Source organism: Oryzias latipes, chromosome 23, assembly GCF_053564925.1.
Source record: "Oryzias latipes strain Hd-rR chromosome 23, Olatipes_Hd-rR_3.1".
NCBI lineage: Eukaryota > Metazoa > Chordata > Actinopteri > Beloniformes > Adrianichthyidae > Oryzias > Oryzias latipes.
In genome coordinates, this window is record NC_136259.1 from 2173258 (window position 1) to 2192041 (window position 18784).

Sequence of the window (18784 nt, forward strand, 5' to 3'; positions counted from 1 at the left end):
GGTGAACCCAGGCCAAAATAACAAACAGAACCCCGACTAACTGAAACATGTATTCTAACCTGCAAATGAAAGAAAAGGGAAATCAAAGACAAAACTTTAACCTCCCTAACCTAACAAAAACAGGAGAAAACATGTACTAAACAAAATGGCAGTTCACCCCTACAGCTTCACTTAAACAAAATTATAAACCAAAGGACTAAACAGAGTGGGCACAAAAATACAAACTACGAAACAAAGTGCAACACAAACTAAAACAAGTGGAGAAGACAAAACCAAAGTGGAGAAGAAGGCCAAGCTGCATTGGAGACTTGTTGCTGCAAGGCTCCCCTCTCATGGTGTGGAGGTCCATGTGGTGGTTTTGAAAGGCTGCCTCCACCAGCTGGTCCAATTGGAGGCCACACCTTCATGAACCACACCTGCAAATAATCACAAACTAGCAGACACAAAGATGCACAAAAACACAAAGTCCCACTCTGATACAGAAATAATACATAATACACAGGACAAACAAACAAAACAAAATCAAATACGGCCACAGCCGTAACAACCAGATTGAAGTCTGAAGAGAACAACCCAAATCCAACCCTCCCACGCCGGGACCCTCCCACCCCGGGACCCTCCCATCCCAGGACACACTCTGAACCTCCTCTTCACAATGGGACCCTGGCGGTAACAGACACAGCAAAGACAGCCGTGTCACCGCCGTGTCACCGCAACAGAGTCCAACGTTTTGCTAGAGGACGCCTTTCGTCGGGAGGATTGTGGCTCCACGTCTGAAGTCTGCGCTTACAGAACACGAGAAAGAAGCTTCAGGCGCTGCTCGTCTCACGCTCGCCGTTTGGAAACGGATCCCAGGCTGGGAAGAACACTCGCTCGGCGGGACCGTGCCAGACAGGCCCAATCAGAACCAACGTACAGAAAATGTACCTTTTCTATCTCTGCAAAAGAAATAAAAACACTGAGTCTGAGCTGATTGATGTCTTTTAGGAGCCTTTTCCTCGCAAAGCTTCCAAACAATTTAAAAAAGCTGAACTAGGAGCGTAGAGGTGGTGAGTCCCTTTATGATGAGGTATAAAAAGTTTAATCTCTGTTTTCTCAGAGGATAAAACCACGCCTGGCTCCACCACGGAAACCTTCTAGATCCTCATCAGTCCTCCTGACCTTTGTTTGAGATTGGTTTGATTTGTTGCTGTTAAACACAAGTTCAGCCGAAAGGTGCAACTAACACAACAACACAAACAACAACACAAACAACGACACGCACAACAACACAATTAACAACACGCACAACAACACAAAAAACAACTCACACAACAACTCAAACAACGACACGCACAACAACACAATTAACAACACGCACAACAACACAAACAACAACTCACACAATAACACGAACAAACAGCTGTCCTTACACTGGGAGCCTCTGTGACGATAATTCTATTATAAATCTATTTCTATCTTTATTATTTACAAAACGAAGAACAGCGACTTACATTGTGAGGAAACAACAGTTGTGGTAGTTTTGTTTTTGCGCGTTTGCATGGAAGCATAGGAAAATTAACAGAAGTGAACGACCCTTGGAGTATTTCGGGCAGACAACTCCAGCAGTGCTTTTACCCGGTGACTCCTGCTTTTTTTAACACACCGTGGTCATCAGCATAGATATCGCTTTCCTTTGCTGCTGCACTCCAGCTCGATGCTGGTTCAGCGCGCGGCACCACATAACAAATAGTCTGCTTTTGTTAAAAACCGATCCAAACTGAAAAAATAACAAGAATAAAGTCCTGAAAACTGATTGAATATCTATTTATTTTGTAAGTGACCATGGTATAAGCAGAATGACGCCCTTTATCACCGCAGGATTCCACTGCGTGCGTTCATTTCTGATCGTGCACACTTGGTCAGGCGTTATCTCTTGTCTGGAAACAGGAAATCAGTTTTAAAGTTAGAGTTTCCTAGTTTGAGAACATCTGATTTTCTTTTGTTCTTTTCTTTTATCTACTTAGCCCAAAATTACCACACAGTTGTCTCAACGGGCTTCACTGTTGTACAAATCATAAAAACAGTTATAAAATACAGTCACTGATTGTTGATCTAAACTAAACAGACTAAGATAAACTGAGCATCTCTGCCCTCTCTGAGGGATTTCGTGGAAGTTTTAGTTATTAATACATCTGCATAGAGATATCTGTAAAAAAAAAATGGGATTTTTAATTTTTTTTTTTCAAGTTTTTAAATTCGTTTTTGCAACAAAAGATTAAGTTTATACACCAGATTCAAACTTAGGGGAAACATTTCAAATAACATTTGGTTATTCAAGCTATTTTTATTTTTCAAATTTAGAAGTTTTAGGCAATAAAATCTGCAGGGGTTGCTGCTTTTTAATTCATAATGGTTGATGTTGCCTTGTTGAATTAAACCATCTTCTCCTTTGTGATTTGAAGATCGCAGGTTTGGTTCCCAGCCTGCTTACCAATGTGTTGAAGTGTCCTTGGGCAAGACCCTGAACCCCACGTTGCTCCTGTGTTATAGATTGATTGTGAAGCGCCTTGCACCTTCTTGGAAGGTCATACAGCGCTTTATAACCCAATACTCCATTTACCCTTTCTTGGCTCCAGTGGGAGCCAGTTTAGCTCGTGCTGGTTTGCGGCGCCTTCCGTCCGTGAAACCCGGGTTCGACTCCGGGCTGCTCCCTGTTCCCTTCTCTACCTCTGCCGGTTCCAAGCCCGGTTTGAGAAGGTTGCGTCAGGAAGGGCATCCGGCGTAAAACATTGCCAAATTCACCATGCGACTCGTTCGCTGTGGCGACCCCTGATGGGAGAAGCCGAAAGTGGAAGAAGAAGACCCTTTCTTGGCTCCAAGTAACTGTGTGTTATTGGAAAGGTCCTGCCCCGGTTTAAGGCACACAGATGGTTAAAAGACACACAACTGGAGTTACACAATCATAGTTTATTACTGATGTTGTCTCTTACACAGACAAGGAAAGTGTGGCCGATGCCTACTTGAAGGTGATTAGCACATAAAACCTGCGTAAATGTTCCAAACCTCTTCCAAAGATCGTAGTTGCCATCGCCCTCACTGGCGAGAAAAACCTGTTGAAAGTACAGCACATCTTTTTTGGAAATGTGAAACTCAGAACTGCACCACAAAGAGGCAAAGAACCCGGGGTGATCCTCTGAGCAAAAAACGATCAAAAAAAAGACTCCACCGTACGTCTTCAGGCTTGGTAAGATCCTACCTCCCATCTTTATGAGAGTTTAGAGCAGGGGTGGGCAATTCCAGGCCTCGAGGGCCGGTGTGTCTGCATGATTTCCAGATAGTCAGCCCTACTCATGGCTGATTACCTGATTCAGGTGTGTCCAGCCAATAATCTTGCCCTACTCATGGCTGATTACCTGGTTAAGGTGTGTCCAGCCAATTAGAACACGCCAGAGCAGGGTATGCTGGAAAACATGCAGGAATGCGGCCCTCAGTGCCCACCTCTGGTTTAGAGGAACACCTAAAACACAGATGATGAAATGCGGTGACGTATTTCTTTGAAAATCCCCCTGAAACGACGGCGCGGCCACATATTTTTACCCATATTTGAATTCTTGAAGCTACATTTTGTGAGAGCAGAAAGACACCCAGCTGAGAGAACAAAATCACATTTTGCAGCTAATCTTTGCATTCCGTACATAACAAATCCTCCCGTCCATCATCCTGGATGACCAACGTCCCAAAAGCCGTGTTATTCAATGAACATACAGGCAATGTTCATTTTTGTAGTCCGCTACAGGCAGTACAATGTGTGATAGAGATGATGCGCAAAGCTTATCGCGTCCAGTCCTTCTGCAAATCCGTGCTCTAGAATGTTCTACACTTTTCTTTCCCAGGTCCAGAACTGAGAAGAACGGGAGTCTATATTTACAGGAAAGTCCTCTGCATCTCTTTCTTCTGCTTCTATGGTGCGTCTGACCAGAGATTCACCTGGTTCACCTGTGTCAGAGAAAAAAGACAGGACCAAATTAGACATGAAAATCCAAATGTACAGAAACTCACCTTTCCCATTACATAATTTTCTGCTCTATTAGTCACACTTTACCAAAGTGCCTCATATATCGTTATACCAGGAATTCTTGATTCTGATTTGCTGCTGGGTGTGCATTACAAAGTGATAATCCACAGTGATGATGGACTCCTAAAAAAGTAGTTCCAGTCACATAGCTTAAATGTTCTGAACAGTGTAACAAATAGTCCACTTTTAGCGAAAAAGCGATAGCAAACCAAAAAAATAACAAGAATAAAGGACTAAAAACTGGTTGAATATTTATTTCTTTAGAAAGTGACCATGGTATAAGCGGGTCTTCGAAGTGTGCATTATCTGAATTAACGCACTTCGCAGAAGCAACCATCCTCCAGGAAAGCTCCACGGTGTGCGTTATGACGCACACTTTGTCGACCATCAACCCTTAAATAAATACTGTTTTTTCTTGTCAGACAGTTTTTTTTATGAGTTGCAAACAAGGATGGCTGTTATTGTCAAAACGCTACCGTGTAGTGGCGTTTTGTGTTTTTACGTGTAGCTAACAAGGTTGGGAGTTAACGTAGTCACAGTAGTGTTTGTCTTAGCGGTGTCAGCCTGTTCTTTTACTCGTTCCAAACATGGTTGGGAGTTACAGGTAGGCCTATTGTCAATATGCTAACGCGGCTAACATTGGTGCTGGACTGTGGTTTTTAATGTGTTACGAACAATGCTAACCGTTAGTAATGTTTGTTCTGGTTGTATCACTCTGTTTTTTACTCGTTCCAAACATGGTTGGGAGTTACAGGTAGGCCTATTGTGATTACACTACGGTGGCTAACAGGTAGCGTGCCACAAGCATATTCTCAAGGTACAATTTGAGATTAGTTAATAAAGTTTGACTGACTGAATTGTCTCTGACTCTTTTGTGTCGCTCAATGTGCCTTATAGTTTGGTGTGTCTCGTAAATGAAATAAGTTCAAAAATAGACCATTTATTGACGGAGTGCCTTGTCATCTGGTAAGCCTAAAGAGCAAAAACTACGGTAATTTAAAAGGAGCCATCTTCCTAGAAGTAAGAATATAAATGCCACCTCACTCTTTCTATTTTTTTTAGATGTTGACTGAACAGGACAGCGCGTTTTTATTTTATTTTTTTGTACGGCTATTTTGAATAAACTGATTTACCAAGCGATCTACGACCTCGATATTTTGTGTGGGCCGCCTGTGTGCCCCGTACGGGTTTGGCAGAATCCACTTAGAATTGCAGTTGTGACCAAGGTTCCATTTTCCCAATTGTGTTAAATCACACCAGGATTCACTTGCAACCAAACCAAGATCTACGATTTCCAGCCTCCAGGATGACCTGTTTGATCTGCCCCAGAGTTCAGATGAGACCTGCTCCTTTAAAGTAGACCATCTGCTCAGAGTAAAAGACCTCACATCATCATTTCTGTCATCGTCTACATCCATCCTAAATGTTCTCCAGCATTTAAAGCGTGTGATTTTCTCTCATAGGCCTGAAGTAAATTTAGCACGGAGAGTTTGCACTTGTAGCTTTGGTCCTCTGCTCTGGCTTCTGAAATGTTTCATTCTCCTTGAGATGAAATTGCCTGCCATAAAACTCGGTGGCTGACTGGCAGCTCCTCTGCTGCTCAGAAAGCGCTTTCTGGAAAACACTCTGGAGAAGCATAACAGCCCTCATCGCAGCGTCCGCTATCGATTCCCGCCAGCTGTCAGCAGACAGGCGGGATTGACTGAAGGATGTCATCAGCAGACTTGTAGGGCCTCATTATTGATGCTAAACTTTTGATGGAAAACAGACAGCTCTGACAGCACGGTTAGACTAATTCACCAACGGGTGGCTTGACAAAAGAAATTGGGCCGTGCAGCAACATGGCAGTGCAGGATGTCACATAAATCATTTTCCATTATGCAAAATAAAAAAAAAACACTTCCAAAGCCATCAGCTCATCGCTTGACAAAAGGAACCTGCATAACGGTGTGAAACATGTGTAAAGAGTTTCTATAAACTGAAGTCGTTGCTGCTCTCGGCCGGTCGCAGGGCGAGCGACCATAAAATTCTTCCCTTTACGGAGTCATTTATATTCCAGTCTGTCACTGTGATTAATGTGCTGCTAATTTAGGAATAATTTCAAGCCGAGAAGACAAAGAGCAAAGCTGAGAAAATGTCTCCAGAGATGGATCAGAACGCTGTGGATCCTGAACGGTGTTTTAAACAAAGCTACAACGTGGGATGGAAATGCTCCCAGGGTGTTGCCTTATTTTAATTGGTATCTGACAAGTGAGAACTCCACAGCTCTCTCAGCAGCGGTTTGTTGAATTTAGCAATAATTGCTGCTTCCATCGGTGCCACACAAATACATGTATGGAAGTGTTTTTCTTTAACCCCTAATTCGAATTGCTATTAAACTCTCAACAATTCAATTATCCATTTGATATGAAATTTAAAACATTTACAAATCCAGTTATCAAAACGCATTTTGCAATTTAGAATTCAATAGGACAAGATCTCCAAAAGGCAGTGGAGGCGGGGCCTGACTAACCTGGGCATGCAGGTGTGATGCATGTCTTAAGCAGTGTTGGGGTAATGGAATACAAAGTAATAATAATAATAATGGATTGGATTTATCTGCGCTTTTCAAGACACTCAAAGCGCTTACATTGTGTCCATTATTCATTCACTCCTCATTCATACTTGGTGACGGTAAGCTACGGTTGTAGCCACAGCTGCCCTGGGGCAGACTGACAGAGGCGTGGCTGCCATTTCGCGCCTATGGCCCCTCTGACCATCACCGGGACCATTCATACACATTCACACACCAGTGGAGCCACACTGGAGGCAAAGAGGGTGAAGTGTCTTGCCCAAGGACACAACGACATTTTGGCTGGTGGGAGCGGGGATCGAACCGCCAACCCTTCGATCATTGGACGACCCGCTCAACCACCTGAGCCACTGTCGCCACTTTTCCCCCCAGAATGATTGCAGATGTCTTGTTTTTTTTTCTCGTTTTTTTTCAGATACTACTTTACATGTCAATTTGATTGTAATGAGTTACTGTAATTTAATTACTTTTGTCAGTAACAGAGGAACGTATCGAATTACAGTTCAAATTTTGGTAATTAATTGCAATTACTGGACTATAAAAACCTTTGTTACTTAGGTTTTTTTAGGCTCTGACATTTTCTCTGGGTTAAATGAAACAAAATTGAGGTTAATGTAAAAAAAAAAAAAGAGTTGCTAGTACGCACGCGGACGCCTGTGCAGATTTGGGGATTGGTCAAAGTACAGACATGCCCTCATTGCTGCAGCTACTTTGTTTCCCAGGCTGCCTTAAGGATGTGACATAAAGAGATGCTGCGAGGAGTCTTCTCATCCCCGAGGAGCAGCAGGTGAGCAGCAGGTGAGCAGCAGGTGAGCAGCAGGTGAGCAGCAGGTGAGCAGCAGGTGAGCAGCAGGTGAGCAGCAGGTGAGCAGCAGGTGAGCAGCAGAGCCCCGCCCCCTGTACTGATGTGTCGGTTGCGAATAAAACAACTCTTAAGTCGGCTCTTTGGTGTAAAAGACAAGAGCCGACTTGTTCTCCATATTCATTCACCCTTTCTTACTTTATTTTTCCCTCTAAGCTGCATGTGACGCCATCTCCGGTCAGAGTTAGCGCTCATGGGGGGGGGGGGGGGGGGTAGATTCGCAGCAGCACAGAACTTTGCACAAAGGGCAGATGTAGAGAGAGAAAAGTGCAACTCATTGTAATGGAAAACATAAAGTCAGCGAAAATTGGGGATGAGGCTTTTTCCACGCCTCACTTTGAGCAGTGGCATAGACCAAGTGTTGGAACTTCTTTTCTACTTATGTCTGAATTCTAATAGAACCAGGTTATGCCTTGAACCCAGTTCATACTTTGAACAAAGTCATTGCTTTACAAATAAAGTTAAATGAAAGACAAGAGGATATGAGGATGTATAAGAGAGGAAAAACAGTAAAGCAAAGTAATGAATCATTCATTCATCTGTTTTCTATACCGTTTTTTCCCTTTTGGGGTCATGGGGCTACTGGAGCCTATCCCGGCCACTTGTGGGCGAAGGCAGGGGGATGCCCTGGACAGGTCGCCAGTCTGTCGCAGGGTAGAATGTCCACAATCACACACCCATTCAGTCTCACAGCCATACATATGGTTAATTTAGAGTTGCCAATTAACCTATGAAGCGTGTTTTTGGACGGTGGGAGGAAGCCGGAGATCCCGGAGAAAACCCACGCATGCACGGGGAGAACATGCAAACTCCACACAGAAAGGTCCCCATTGATGTTGTTTTTCATGTCCCCCAGCCAGGACTTGAACCGGGGGCCTTCTTGCTGTGAGGCAAGAGCGCTGACCACTGCGCCACCGTGCAGCCCAGTAGTAATCCTTTTTCAAATAGGTAATTAAGTAATGTAATTACAATTTTGATCCAGTAACTACGTAAAGTAACCAATTACTTTTTAGAAGACCCAACACTGGTTCTAGGAAAAGCTATATTCCCCCCAGCCTGGGCATAGCGCATTCAGACGACCATGTTTAAGGAAAAGTCTATGTGAATCCGTGTAAATGTGCATTTCGGTTTCCGCCTTCAAAACTCTGGTGTTCACTCGCAAATACACACGTTTTCAAGTCCGTCTTCGACCTCTACAAACAAAAGATTCGGCTTTTGAAGGTACGTTGAATGTTAAACCAGATGAACTTTGACCAATCAGGGACTCCGATTTGATAGTGATGTTTTGCATCGCGTCCTTTTCAGTACACAGAAATGCCAACCGTTTGAAAACTGATCATGGACTTGTGTAGTTGTATTGTGTACCTGTCGATACATGTGGGTGAAGGTCTTTAGAGCCAACTGGTATGTTTGTAATGTTTGAGTGTGTCTGTGGACAGGCCCCACCCCTTTTAGACTAACATCTACACTTGACAATGATCATGATTAACCTCCGGTTGCTTTGTGTGTCTACCCCCTCCCACTTTTTTATTCATCCTCCAACGTGGATGATTGTGTACCCTTACTCCCCATCTCTGACATCTCTCTATCTCCTTCTCTTCTTTATTTTCCTTCCGGTCCAACAAAAAATGTACACAAACATAATTAATATAAATTAGATTTACCATCCAAAAAAGGGGTTTATACAAATATGCACCTCTTGTGTCAGAAGAATCCTAAGCCCCTATTGTAACAGCAACATTTGTTCAACACTAGAGGTTTTCAGCTCTTATCTGTTTCCTCAGCTGCTGGAAGGGACAAGTTAAAAAAAAACAAAAGAAAAAAAAGGGAAATGTATCATGCAGGAGGGTCTCTTCTGGGACCCTTTCTAGTAATGTGGACTGTAAACAAACTGAACAGATTTGTTTCTCTGAAAAAAAACATGTTTTCTGAATAAGATACGTATTTGATTAATTTTCCACCCCACTCCCAACGTTGGGAGTGGGGTGATCACATGTGAACGGTCTATTAAGCTCCAGGAAACAGCTACAATTTAGGTTTTTTATTCTAAGCCAGGGGCGCCCAGTACGTAAATTACCGTCCACCATGAGGGATGTGTAGGTAGATCGTGGGCCATCAAAAAAAAATCTATCAAATTAATAAAGATCTGTGCTGCTTTCCTTTTTTTTCGGGTTCTAGCATGACTTCAGAAACCCCACTCTGGTGGTTAATTGCTGTTTGATTCATAGCGTATCCATTTCCGGCTATTTTTGGTGTGTATGCTGAACTCACTACTGTCAAACACTGACATAAAATCCTTCACCTCTATCCCTACCAGGCTGTGTCCTTCTATTATGCAAATCCTCACAGCTCCCATTTTCCCTTGACTCATAGAGGTTGTGTCCTTTTAATGTCAATTTCACACAAATTTTCCTGAAAGTCCCTTTTTTCTCCAAGACATGAGGCTTTTTCTAAGTGCACATTACAACCAGCAATACTGATATCATACCATACACAGTCATGTCTTTGTTTGTTTCGTTCTGCTAAACTTGGATCTCACCAAACAGCATTGGTCAACAACTGCAAACAGAAATCCAGATGCAGTTCGATAAACATTTCAATTCCAGAAACCTTCCAGATACAAACAGTTTGCAGAACAAATCTCCTCTCCTGACACATCCAAAGTTATGGACTTCTCCATGTTTACACAAGATGATAAACAGATGGAAAAATGTCTGAAATATTTGGCCAAGATTTATGTTTGGATTTGGGTAAAATATTGTACAATTAAAGCTAAGGCAAACAGCAACGGTGCGTTTGCCAGGGCCTTCCTTCTGTAGGACATGTCCAGGAGTTATCCGACAGAGGTTGTTTTAGTCCCCCTCAACATGAAGGACCAGCAAGCCTACTATCATTTTTTTTTCCAAATGATCGAGGACCTTGCTTGATCTCAAACTACAGATTGAACTCTTTTCAGCTGCTTTCACTTACCATGTTTCAGTTCGACTGGCACCAGACACCTTATAGCCACAGCTTCATACAGCTGCAGTTACTGACAAAAGAGGTAGAAAAAAAGGTCTTCTTGGAACCAATGTCTACAGCCTCCCTCTGTACCTGGTTAAAGCTCTCCCAGATGTGGGATTTAAAGACGTTTCTTACTGTGGACTCAGCTAGACGTTCCCAGCAGACCACAGTAGGTCCTGGGCTACTGAGCACTGAGCCTTCTTCTCCACCAGTGATTCAAACTCACCACCAGGCGGTGATCAGTTAAGAGTTCTCCCAATCTTTTCAGTGTCCCAGTGTTACAAATAACTAGAAGTCAGTTGATGCGACTACTAGGTCAATCATTGACCTCCTTCTTTGTGGGTCCTGGTGATGGACATCCTTGTGCTCAAGCATGATGTTTGTCATGGACAAGCAGTGACTGGCACAGAAGTCCAATATCAAAACAGCACTTGGGTACAGACCACCCCCTTTCCAGGTATTATTGTTGTTGCCCACGTTAGCGTTGAAGTCTTCCAGTAAACTCATGGAGTCCACAGTCAGAGCACTTTCTACTACCCTATCTAGAGAGAAAGACCAGGTACTCTGGTGCTTCGTTTAGCCTTCAAGCCACAAGCACAGCAAGACCCTGACCCTGAGAAAACCTCAATACATGACCATCGAGTCAGAAGGCTACGAGCAAACCCCGACTTCTCACCATGGACAACTCCCAAGTGGAAGAGAGTCTAACCCCTTCAAAGCAGTGAGGTTTTAGAATCTATAGTGAGAGCCCAACCATCTCTAGTGGTTACTGCTTAGCTTTCTCTAGAAGCTCAAGCTCTTTCCAATTTCATGTCCCAATAGTTAAAGTCCATTTTTATGGATTGGGCTGTTAAGGTAGCCACCCATTACTGCTACCCATGTCACATGGTACCCCACCTTTGTGGTTCTTCTAGCAGGGGTTGGGCCCGACCAAGCTCTGGTATAATGTCTTCTTCTTCTTTCTAACATCATTTGTTTTAGTCGATAACCCCCCTTATAGGATGCCAGCTCTGTTCTGATAGGTTGAGCCAACTATTGATGACATTTTTTAAGCAGACTACTGGCCAGTTAAAAAAAACATTCATTTGATCAGGTTAAGGCTGAGACCACCAGTTTGGGTGTTTGCTGTACCGCCTACATGTGGCCCATTTGGGTAACTCATTAATGCCAAACATCTGGCTTTAGAATATCCACCTAGAGACTTTTTATCGGTGTCATGGTTAACCAGCTTTTGACTCAAGTTCTTTAAACTTAGGTATTTAGATCAACCTTCTGCCGTCTATGACATCATCTTCTATATATTTATCCTAATAAAACCCCCACAAAAATCCCAACAAGCCCTCTTGAAATTTTGAAAAATTATAAAGGTAGTTTTTGAAGCATTAAGAGAATATAGTGTCTATTTATAGTGTTAATCATCATTATATTAAATGAATTAAATTAGCAATAAAGGGACATTGTTTACAACTGAAAATGTGTGGAAAATTGAAAAAAAATGTTGCAATTCATTACATTTAGTTGTATTTACACAAAAAATATATTTATTTCTATTTTGGAAATGCTACTATAGTTAAACTAAAAACAAACAAACATGAATTTTACATTTATAAAATATGCTGACATAAACAAAATTATTTTGTGATAACACTGGAAAAAGTAATAAACAAAATTATATACATAATTAAATAATTTCATTTTGATAATCAAATCAAATATTTACCTTTACACTGTTGTAGGTCAGCAGATGTTACCAGAGCTGGTCTTTGTCAGCAGAAATCTTTCCAGGTGTTCATGTTAAGAAACACAACAAAATAGATAAAAACAACACATTTAGCTTTGACATTTCACAATTAAAAGAAATATATACAATATTTTTTACACTACAAAATGCTCCAGAGTATAGATGCACCCCTGATCAAAAATGATAGTCAATATTTTTGTTTATTTAGCCTGTAGAAGAAAAAAACAGGTTTCATTTTCAAAAAATGCATTTTTTCCCTTTATTCATGTATGTTTAAATGTTAAAGTTTGTTATGTTTTACAATTATAGATTTAGTGTACAAACTAAATGTTTAGAAGTCACCTAAATGATTATTTTCCAAACTAAGCATTTAAGCTTTGTAAATAAATATTTAAGTCCAAATTGAATTAATATTTAGTTAACAAAATGAACGTGCCGTTATTGCGGAAGTGGACTATCAAAATAAAAGCTGTAGTTTGCTCTATCTCTGAACTGATTATCGCGTAGATGTATATGTACATATACATATATAATCCCAGAATCAATAGCCCAAGGCTCCAAGCTCCAGGCAGGTGTGCTACAGGCAGTTTAAATAATTAAGTAGATGGAGAAAGCACAACTGAAGTCCACAGATAGAGTCATAACACAGTGAAGGATGCGAGCATCAAGTTACAACTTTAAAAGCAAGTAACTGGAGTGTGTAATTGTCTCGTTTGGGTGCTCAAAGTGGCCTGAAAGTGCTAAGGAGACATGGCAAGCCAACTGATCACTGGTCCCCTGAGGGTCCAGCGCCGCCTGCAGATGTTGGACTCCAATGAAACACAGGACCGACAGCAACTAGAAGTCACAACTTGTTGACCTTGAATAGGGGCTCCACCGGGTTCAACAGATTTGGATCCGGCACCAACAAAGAGACAGGCCCGATTCCCTGCACTTACCTTTGTGGTTTTGATCTTGTTCCCTGTTGCACAGCTCCAGCCTTTTAAATCGGGAAGCACTTTGCATTCCTCGCCATCAAGGCACGGATGCATCTGACACCACCACTTCTGTTCCACTATTGAAGCTTGTGAAAAGACATGGAGGTCAAACAACACAGAGTCAAAAATCTGTTTTTCCCCGGTGCTAAAAATCCAGAACTAACAGCTTTATGCTCACTAAATATCAATTTCATACATTTAAAAGGTTGAATAGTGTTCTCCCAGATCAGATCCAGTAATTTTATTCAGACACAAATACAAACACCTGTATTCCACAATATAATAATGAACTGTGAAACTCCTTTCAACCCATTCAGTCTTAAATCATCCATCAGAGGAAGTAAACTGAGCAAAAACAAAACATTGAAGAATGTTGTGTTGTTCATTTCTTTGTCATAATGTCTCACTTTTTTATCAGGAAGGAATATTTTTCCACCTCTCATGAGGTGCCACATTTGTGAAGAACATGCATCTGCCATGCAGCTGACAGCTAACCGGGAACCTGTCACTGAGCGGCATTTCATTTCAGCCCCCCCCCTAGAATCTGCTGTTTGAACAACATCTGGCAACATTAGTTTGGCTGCATTTTTAGGACTAGAAGTGTTTGGATTTACTTAGTTTCAGTTTGACACCTTAAATGGACGGATGGAAAATGGAATGTACCATTGTTGGTCGTGTGGTGGGTGTATCATGAAGTCTGCATAGGGTTAATATAAGTTAGTCACACTTATCCTGTATGGGTGATGCTGTCACACGGTGAGTACCGTCTCCTAACTGATGCTGTGCAAACACACACGAGGTCTGCAGGTAATACGCAAGTGCCCGCAGGGCGACTGCAGGATTCCCACACAAACTACACTCTGTGTAATTATGCGATCATGTTGTACATGTTTCAGAAGAAAGAAATACAAAATTATGCAACACTGTGTGCTACGCCATCAAGTTTGTTTTTCCCATGTGGAGTGATATTTATGGCACCACGTTGCAAACAAAACTTTCTAAGTTGAAAATGAGATGTTTTTTCATATTTGCTTTCAATTTTTTTTGTTTTTTGCTTTAAAAAAATATTTCCACATGCGTTGTGTCTCATCTCGCTTTTTTCGTATCTTTGATTTTGCTCTCATGCAAAAAAAAGTTTTTGAAAATAAAAATAAAAATGTTGAAAGCAAAGATTTAACATTTCCATTGGCAACTTTGAACGTTTTGTTTGCAACGTGGTGGCATAAATATGACTCCATATTCCCACAGATGAACGGACCAAAGTGCTAAAACACAGTCAACAACTTGTCCTCTCAGATATTCCCTCTCATGTTTGTGTTTCAGGCACATCTCAATTGGTGCCACAGGCGTGAAGAGCATCATCCCCTTCAGATCATCAAAGCCATGGTTCATCACGTGATGTCACTTTTTGGCAGCTGTCTCAGGGACGTGATGTAAGATTTGCTTTTTTACAGGTAACAGGTCTATTTTAAGGCATCATGTGTCATGGAAAGAACTGCAAACTGTCTTGCTGAGGCGAATTGGCTAACACCTCTTCACTTTTGACTTCATTAAAGCTGTATTAATGCATCAAAAGCGTTATTTGAATTTTAACCATTACCTTCTTTCCTTTGCAAGTTTTTAATGCAGATTATGGTTTTCATACTAGCCCATAATGGAGACTACATAACACGAGGGATTGAATTTTTGCATGCAAGTGCGGTGAAAAAAGAGCTTCGGCTCAACTTCAAGCATATGGTCAATAAAAAATTCACAGAGGTTTCATGTGAGATGAAATGGGGGGAGTATTGATGATCCAACATATGAATAGTTCATGGGATACATTTCATTCAACACTTAATGATGCTTTCAAAAAAACCCGAGCCAGGCTGAATAAGAACTGGATTTCTTCTGTTTAAATGAAAAATGTTGAGTTTTGCTGAGGATTTTATGTGTGACTGATGAGGCGCAAACTAATGCATGAGCCACTCTCTGTGGCCCACTCAAAACACGGACTCTTTCATTATTTGTTAGCTAAAGTGTGCTAAACGCAGAGACGCTGCAGAGGGCAGCTCCGGGTTGAAGTCATGAAATGGGCGGCGCCCCACCAGGAGAGAAAGGAGGAGCCTCAGTGATCGAGGCTTCTTACTTCCGGGTGGGAAAATGAGCTGTGAAAATAACTCATATTTTAAAAAAAAAAAAGTTTTTTCTCAAATGTAGTGTATTTTAAATTTACAGCTAGTAAAGCTTAAATTAATATTAAACATTGTTTATAACCAAAATTTACAGCTAGCATAGTTTAAATTTATAGTAAGCATTGTTTAAAAAAACAAAACTTACAATTTGTCAGATTGGGTAAATAGTCTTTAGTGCTGTAGGAGCATTTAGTGCCTTTCAGGCTTGTTAATTACTTATAGTTTTAGTTTATTGATTTAGTTCTCTTCATTCTTCTCTATAATCTCCACAGAGAAGCTTAAGGTTTCAGTTGGATCCTCACGTCACCTACGTTATGTTTGAATTGGTTTTTTATCACCTCTGATTTTGCCATGTTTGGGCAGACTACAGTTTGTTTGTATTTTCTTAAGTTATTTTAAAACTTCTTTTTGACATTTTTCAGGTTTTTGTTAACTTTGTTTCTATTTTTCTGTGTTTGGTCATCAAAGAGTCTTATTTTTTTATGGCTTCATAGAAATCTTCATGACAAATTATTTGTGTTTAAAGGTACGGCTGTACTTTCAAATGAAATATGTTTTAGGATGATGTAGTTTAATAAATGTTTTTAAAGGGAAAAGGAAAGTCCAAACTCATGTTTTAATAACTACTACGTCGCCTCATCAGTCGAGGTCAATGGAAACTTTCATTCAGAAATGTCTTCTGAATTCTGCATCCACATCACCAGGTTTTCTCAGATGTCCAGATCTTTATTTATCCTCATATGTAGCAGATACTGTTACACACCAAATGAAGAACAAGTTGTAGAAAAAAGGACTAATTAAAAGGTCAATTACGTATCATTTTTCTCCTCGAGATCACCGCAGGAGGTTCAAAGCGAGCTTTAGTTTGCAGAAAATGATCATGACACATCTTTTAGAAATGATGACGAAGTCACTTGGATTTAAGGGTGTTTATAGGCCTTGGAGCTTCACGATGGGTTGAAAGGGAGCTGATCAGCAAAGACAAAAGCAGCCAGCAGCCATCTTGACGTATCAGAATAGAGCTGTGAAAGAAAAGGTCTGGAGCAAGATTTGCCTGACTGCTTTAACATTCGACGTGCGCTAGTAAAGAGTAGAAAAAGAAGAAGAAGCCCCTCCCTGCTTGTCCAGTGTGAACAACATAAGTTAAACGCACATTCAAGAACACGCTTGAATGTGTCAACATAGCACACATTCTGGAAAAACACACTTTTGACTTTTTTTTAAATTAAAGGTCATGTTTTAAAGGCCGTGTCAAACAGCCACTATCTACATTTTGCACGGATAAAATTCAGTCTCACATAAACAAACGTGGAAAAAAGTGAAAAAGTCTTTATGTGAAAGTTTTCACGGATTTGTCATAAATCAACCACATTAAAACCACGAAAGAAGTACGAATAAACCACGCATAGAACACGTAAACCAACATAGAACATGAACCCTGCGTGATTAGTGTGCTGTTTCTATGCAATCCGGGAGTGATTTGTGCGTCAATTACATAATTTTGATGGGATACCCGACACAAAAGTTAGACATCAGTGGTTCATGCATGAAAAGTCTGTTAGAGATACGTGGAACAGTTGTGGAGAGCCACAACTTTGTGAATGTGCCTCACAAAAAAAAATCACACACAGTGGCGTAAGATTTATGTAATAATTCCGTATAAACCACGTCAAACAGGCCTAAACTGTGTAACTCTCAACCGACCAAAAACTTTGAACAGCTCAAAACCGAATTCACATAAAAAACCCTCGACGGACATCTGTGCACACCGTCAAATGACGAACACAAGAATAAATTATTTATTTCTATCATGCATGTATCACGAAATTTCACATCTAGAAAATAGGCTAAATGTCTGTAGTGGCTGTGTGGCACGGCCTCAAAGATGTTACCTCTGAATGACGAACAATGTCGTGGATACTTAGAGGTAATGAGAGGAAATAAAGACAACGGTTCATTTGTAAGGTGAATTAAATGCTGTAACGCTTTTGGGTAATTGCTTTGGGTGGGCTGGGACTGAGGGTAAAAAAAGGACTGTGGCATCTGCTCCGTTTGCAGGGGAGCTAAAGTGCTTCACGAACGTAGACGGTTCTCAAATCCCCAGTCCAGACAAGTCTTACAAATTTACGTATAAAGCACTTTAAAAAATCTTGCACGGGTCCAAAGGGCAGTGCAGTTTAAATGTGTAAATGTAAAACAAGCAACAAAAACATTACACAATTTAAAGTTGACATAAAATACTGATTAATCCACTAAAATGTTCTTTTGAAAGGGTGAAAAAGCCAAGAAACAGTCTTTTTAGGAGCTTTTCCATGATGAGGCCTCTCCAGAGGAAGGCCATTCCACATCTTTAGAGCTGGAGCAGCAGAAGCATCTGGGCTTCCTTTTTAAACCACGGCCATGTTGTTACGTTCCTTTTTCAGGGAGGAGGGAGAAAAATGTGGAACACAAAATAACCAACAAAACACCAAAAGTGGAATAAATAACTTAAATTCTCAGGCTTTGTAGCTATACAACTATGACAGAAAGGCAAAACTCAAAAATGTAACAAAAGGACAAAACCAGAATAGAACTAAGGGGGAAACCAGAGGTTTTCTCAAGCTAAGGCCAGGCAGACAGCAGGGGCAGGCTAGAAAACAAATTCCCCCTCAGGAATGCAGCCGCCACTGGAGCAGAGGATCCTGGGAGCTTTCAAAGCTTCCCTCCAAGCCAGGCGATTGGAAGCAGCCTCAATCAGCTCTGCAGAGGGGGCGGAGTCAGCAGCTGTGCCGGAGCTGACTTCTGCCACAGGTGCTGAAACTCAAGCACATGAACATACACACACCACAAAACAAGCGAACACTACCAGGGATCGTGACACATGTCAAGTGTTCAACGATGCGCTAAACAGGTTCTTGAAAGCACCAACAGCCCACAGTGTTCATACTGGACAAGCAAGGGGAGCTTCTTCTTATGTCTGGTGAAATCTGCTGAATCTTGCTCTAAGGTTGTTCTTTCACAGCTTTATTCTCACAAATGAAAGACGGGGTGTCATGTAATTCTGGCCGGACACAAACCAAAATTATTAATTTCTCTCAACGGTTGAAAATTATTCATTTCTCCTGCATTGTGAATTTTCAAACGGTTGGCACTTCCGAATAAAAGGGGAAGCCATCCATAAGTCACTACCAAATCCAAGTCTCTGATTGGTCAAAGTGTGACTTTGGTTTTACTTGCAACGCCCATTCAGTGGCCATGTGTTTTGTACGTTAAAACCTAAAACCGCCGTAAAAACCTGCCTGGCAGCAGAAAAACCAACCTGTGTAAAAAAAATCCAGCAGGAACGGCATCATTTGGACAACCTGGAGGGTTCATGAAGGCCAGCATGCATCGCTCCTTCATGCCCCGTGAACCCTAAC

General features: G+C 41.3%; 1 protein-coding gene across 4 annotated transcripts in view; it reads right to left on the minus strand.

Annotated features, from left to right (window-relative positions):
• Window positions 1-2934: 2934 nt before the first annotated feature.
• The window catches only part of tafa2 (TAFA chemokine like family member 2), a 98177-nt gene continuing 82327 nt past the window's right edge, over window positions 2935-18784 (minus strand). For all 4 annotated transcript variants that reach the window (XM_023952222.2, XM_078941758.1, XM_078941757.1 and 1 more), the window contains 3 exons: window positions 13174-13298; window positions 12215-12271; window positions 2935-3978 (listed from right to left, as the gene is read on the minus strand). In XM_023952222.2, the coding sequence (XP_023807990.1) occupies window positions 12242-12271; window positions 13174-13298 (155 nt within the window). In that variant the 3' untranslated portion in view covers window positions 2935-3978; window positions 12215-12241. The remainder of the gene's footprint in view (window positions 3979-12214; window positions 12272-13173; window positions 13299-18784) is intronic.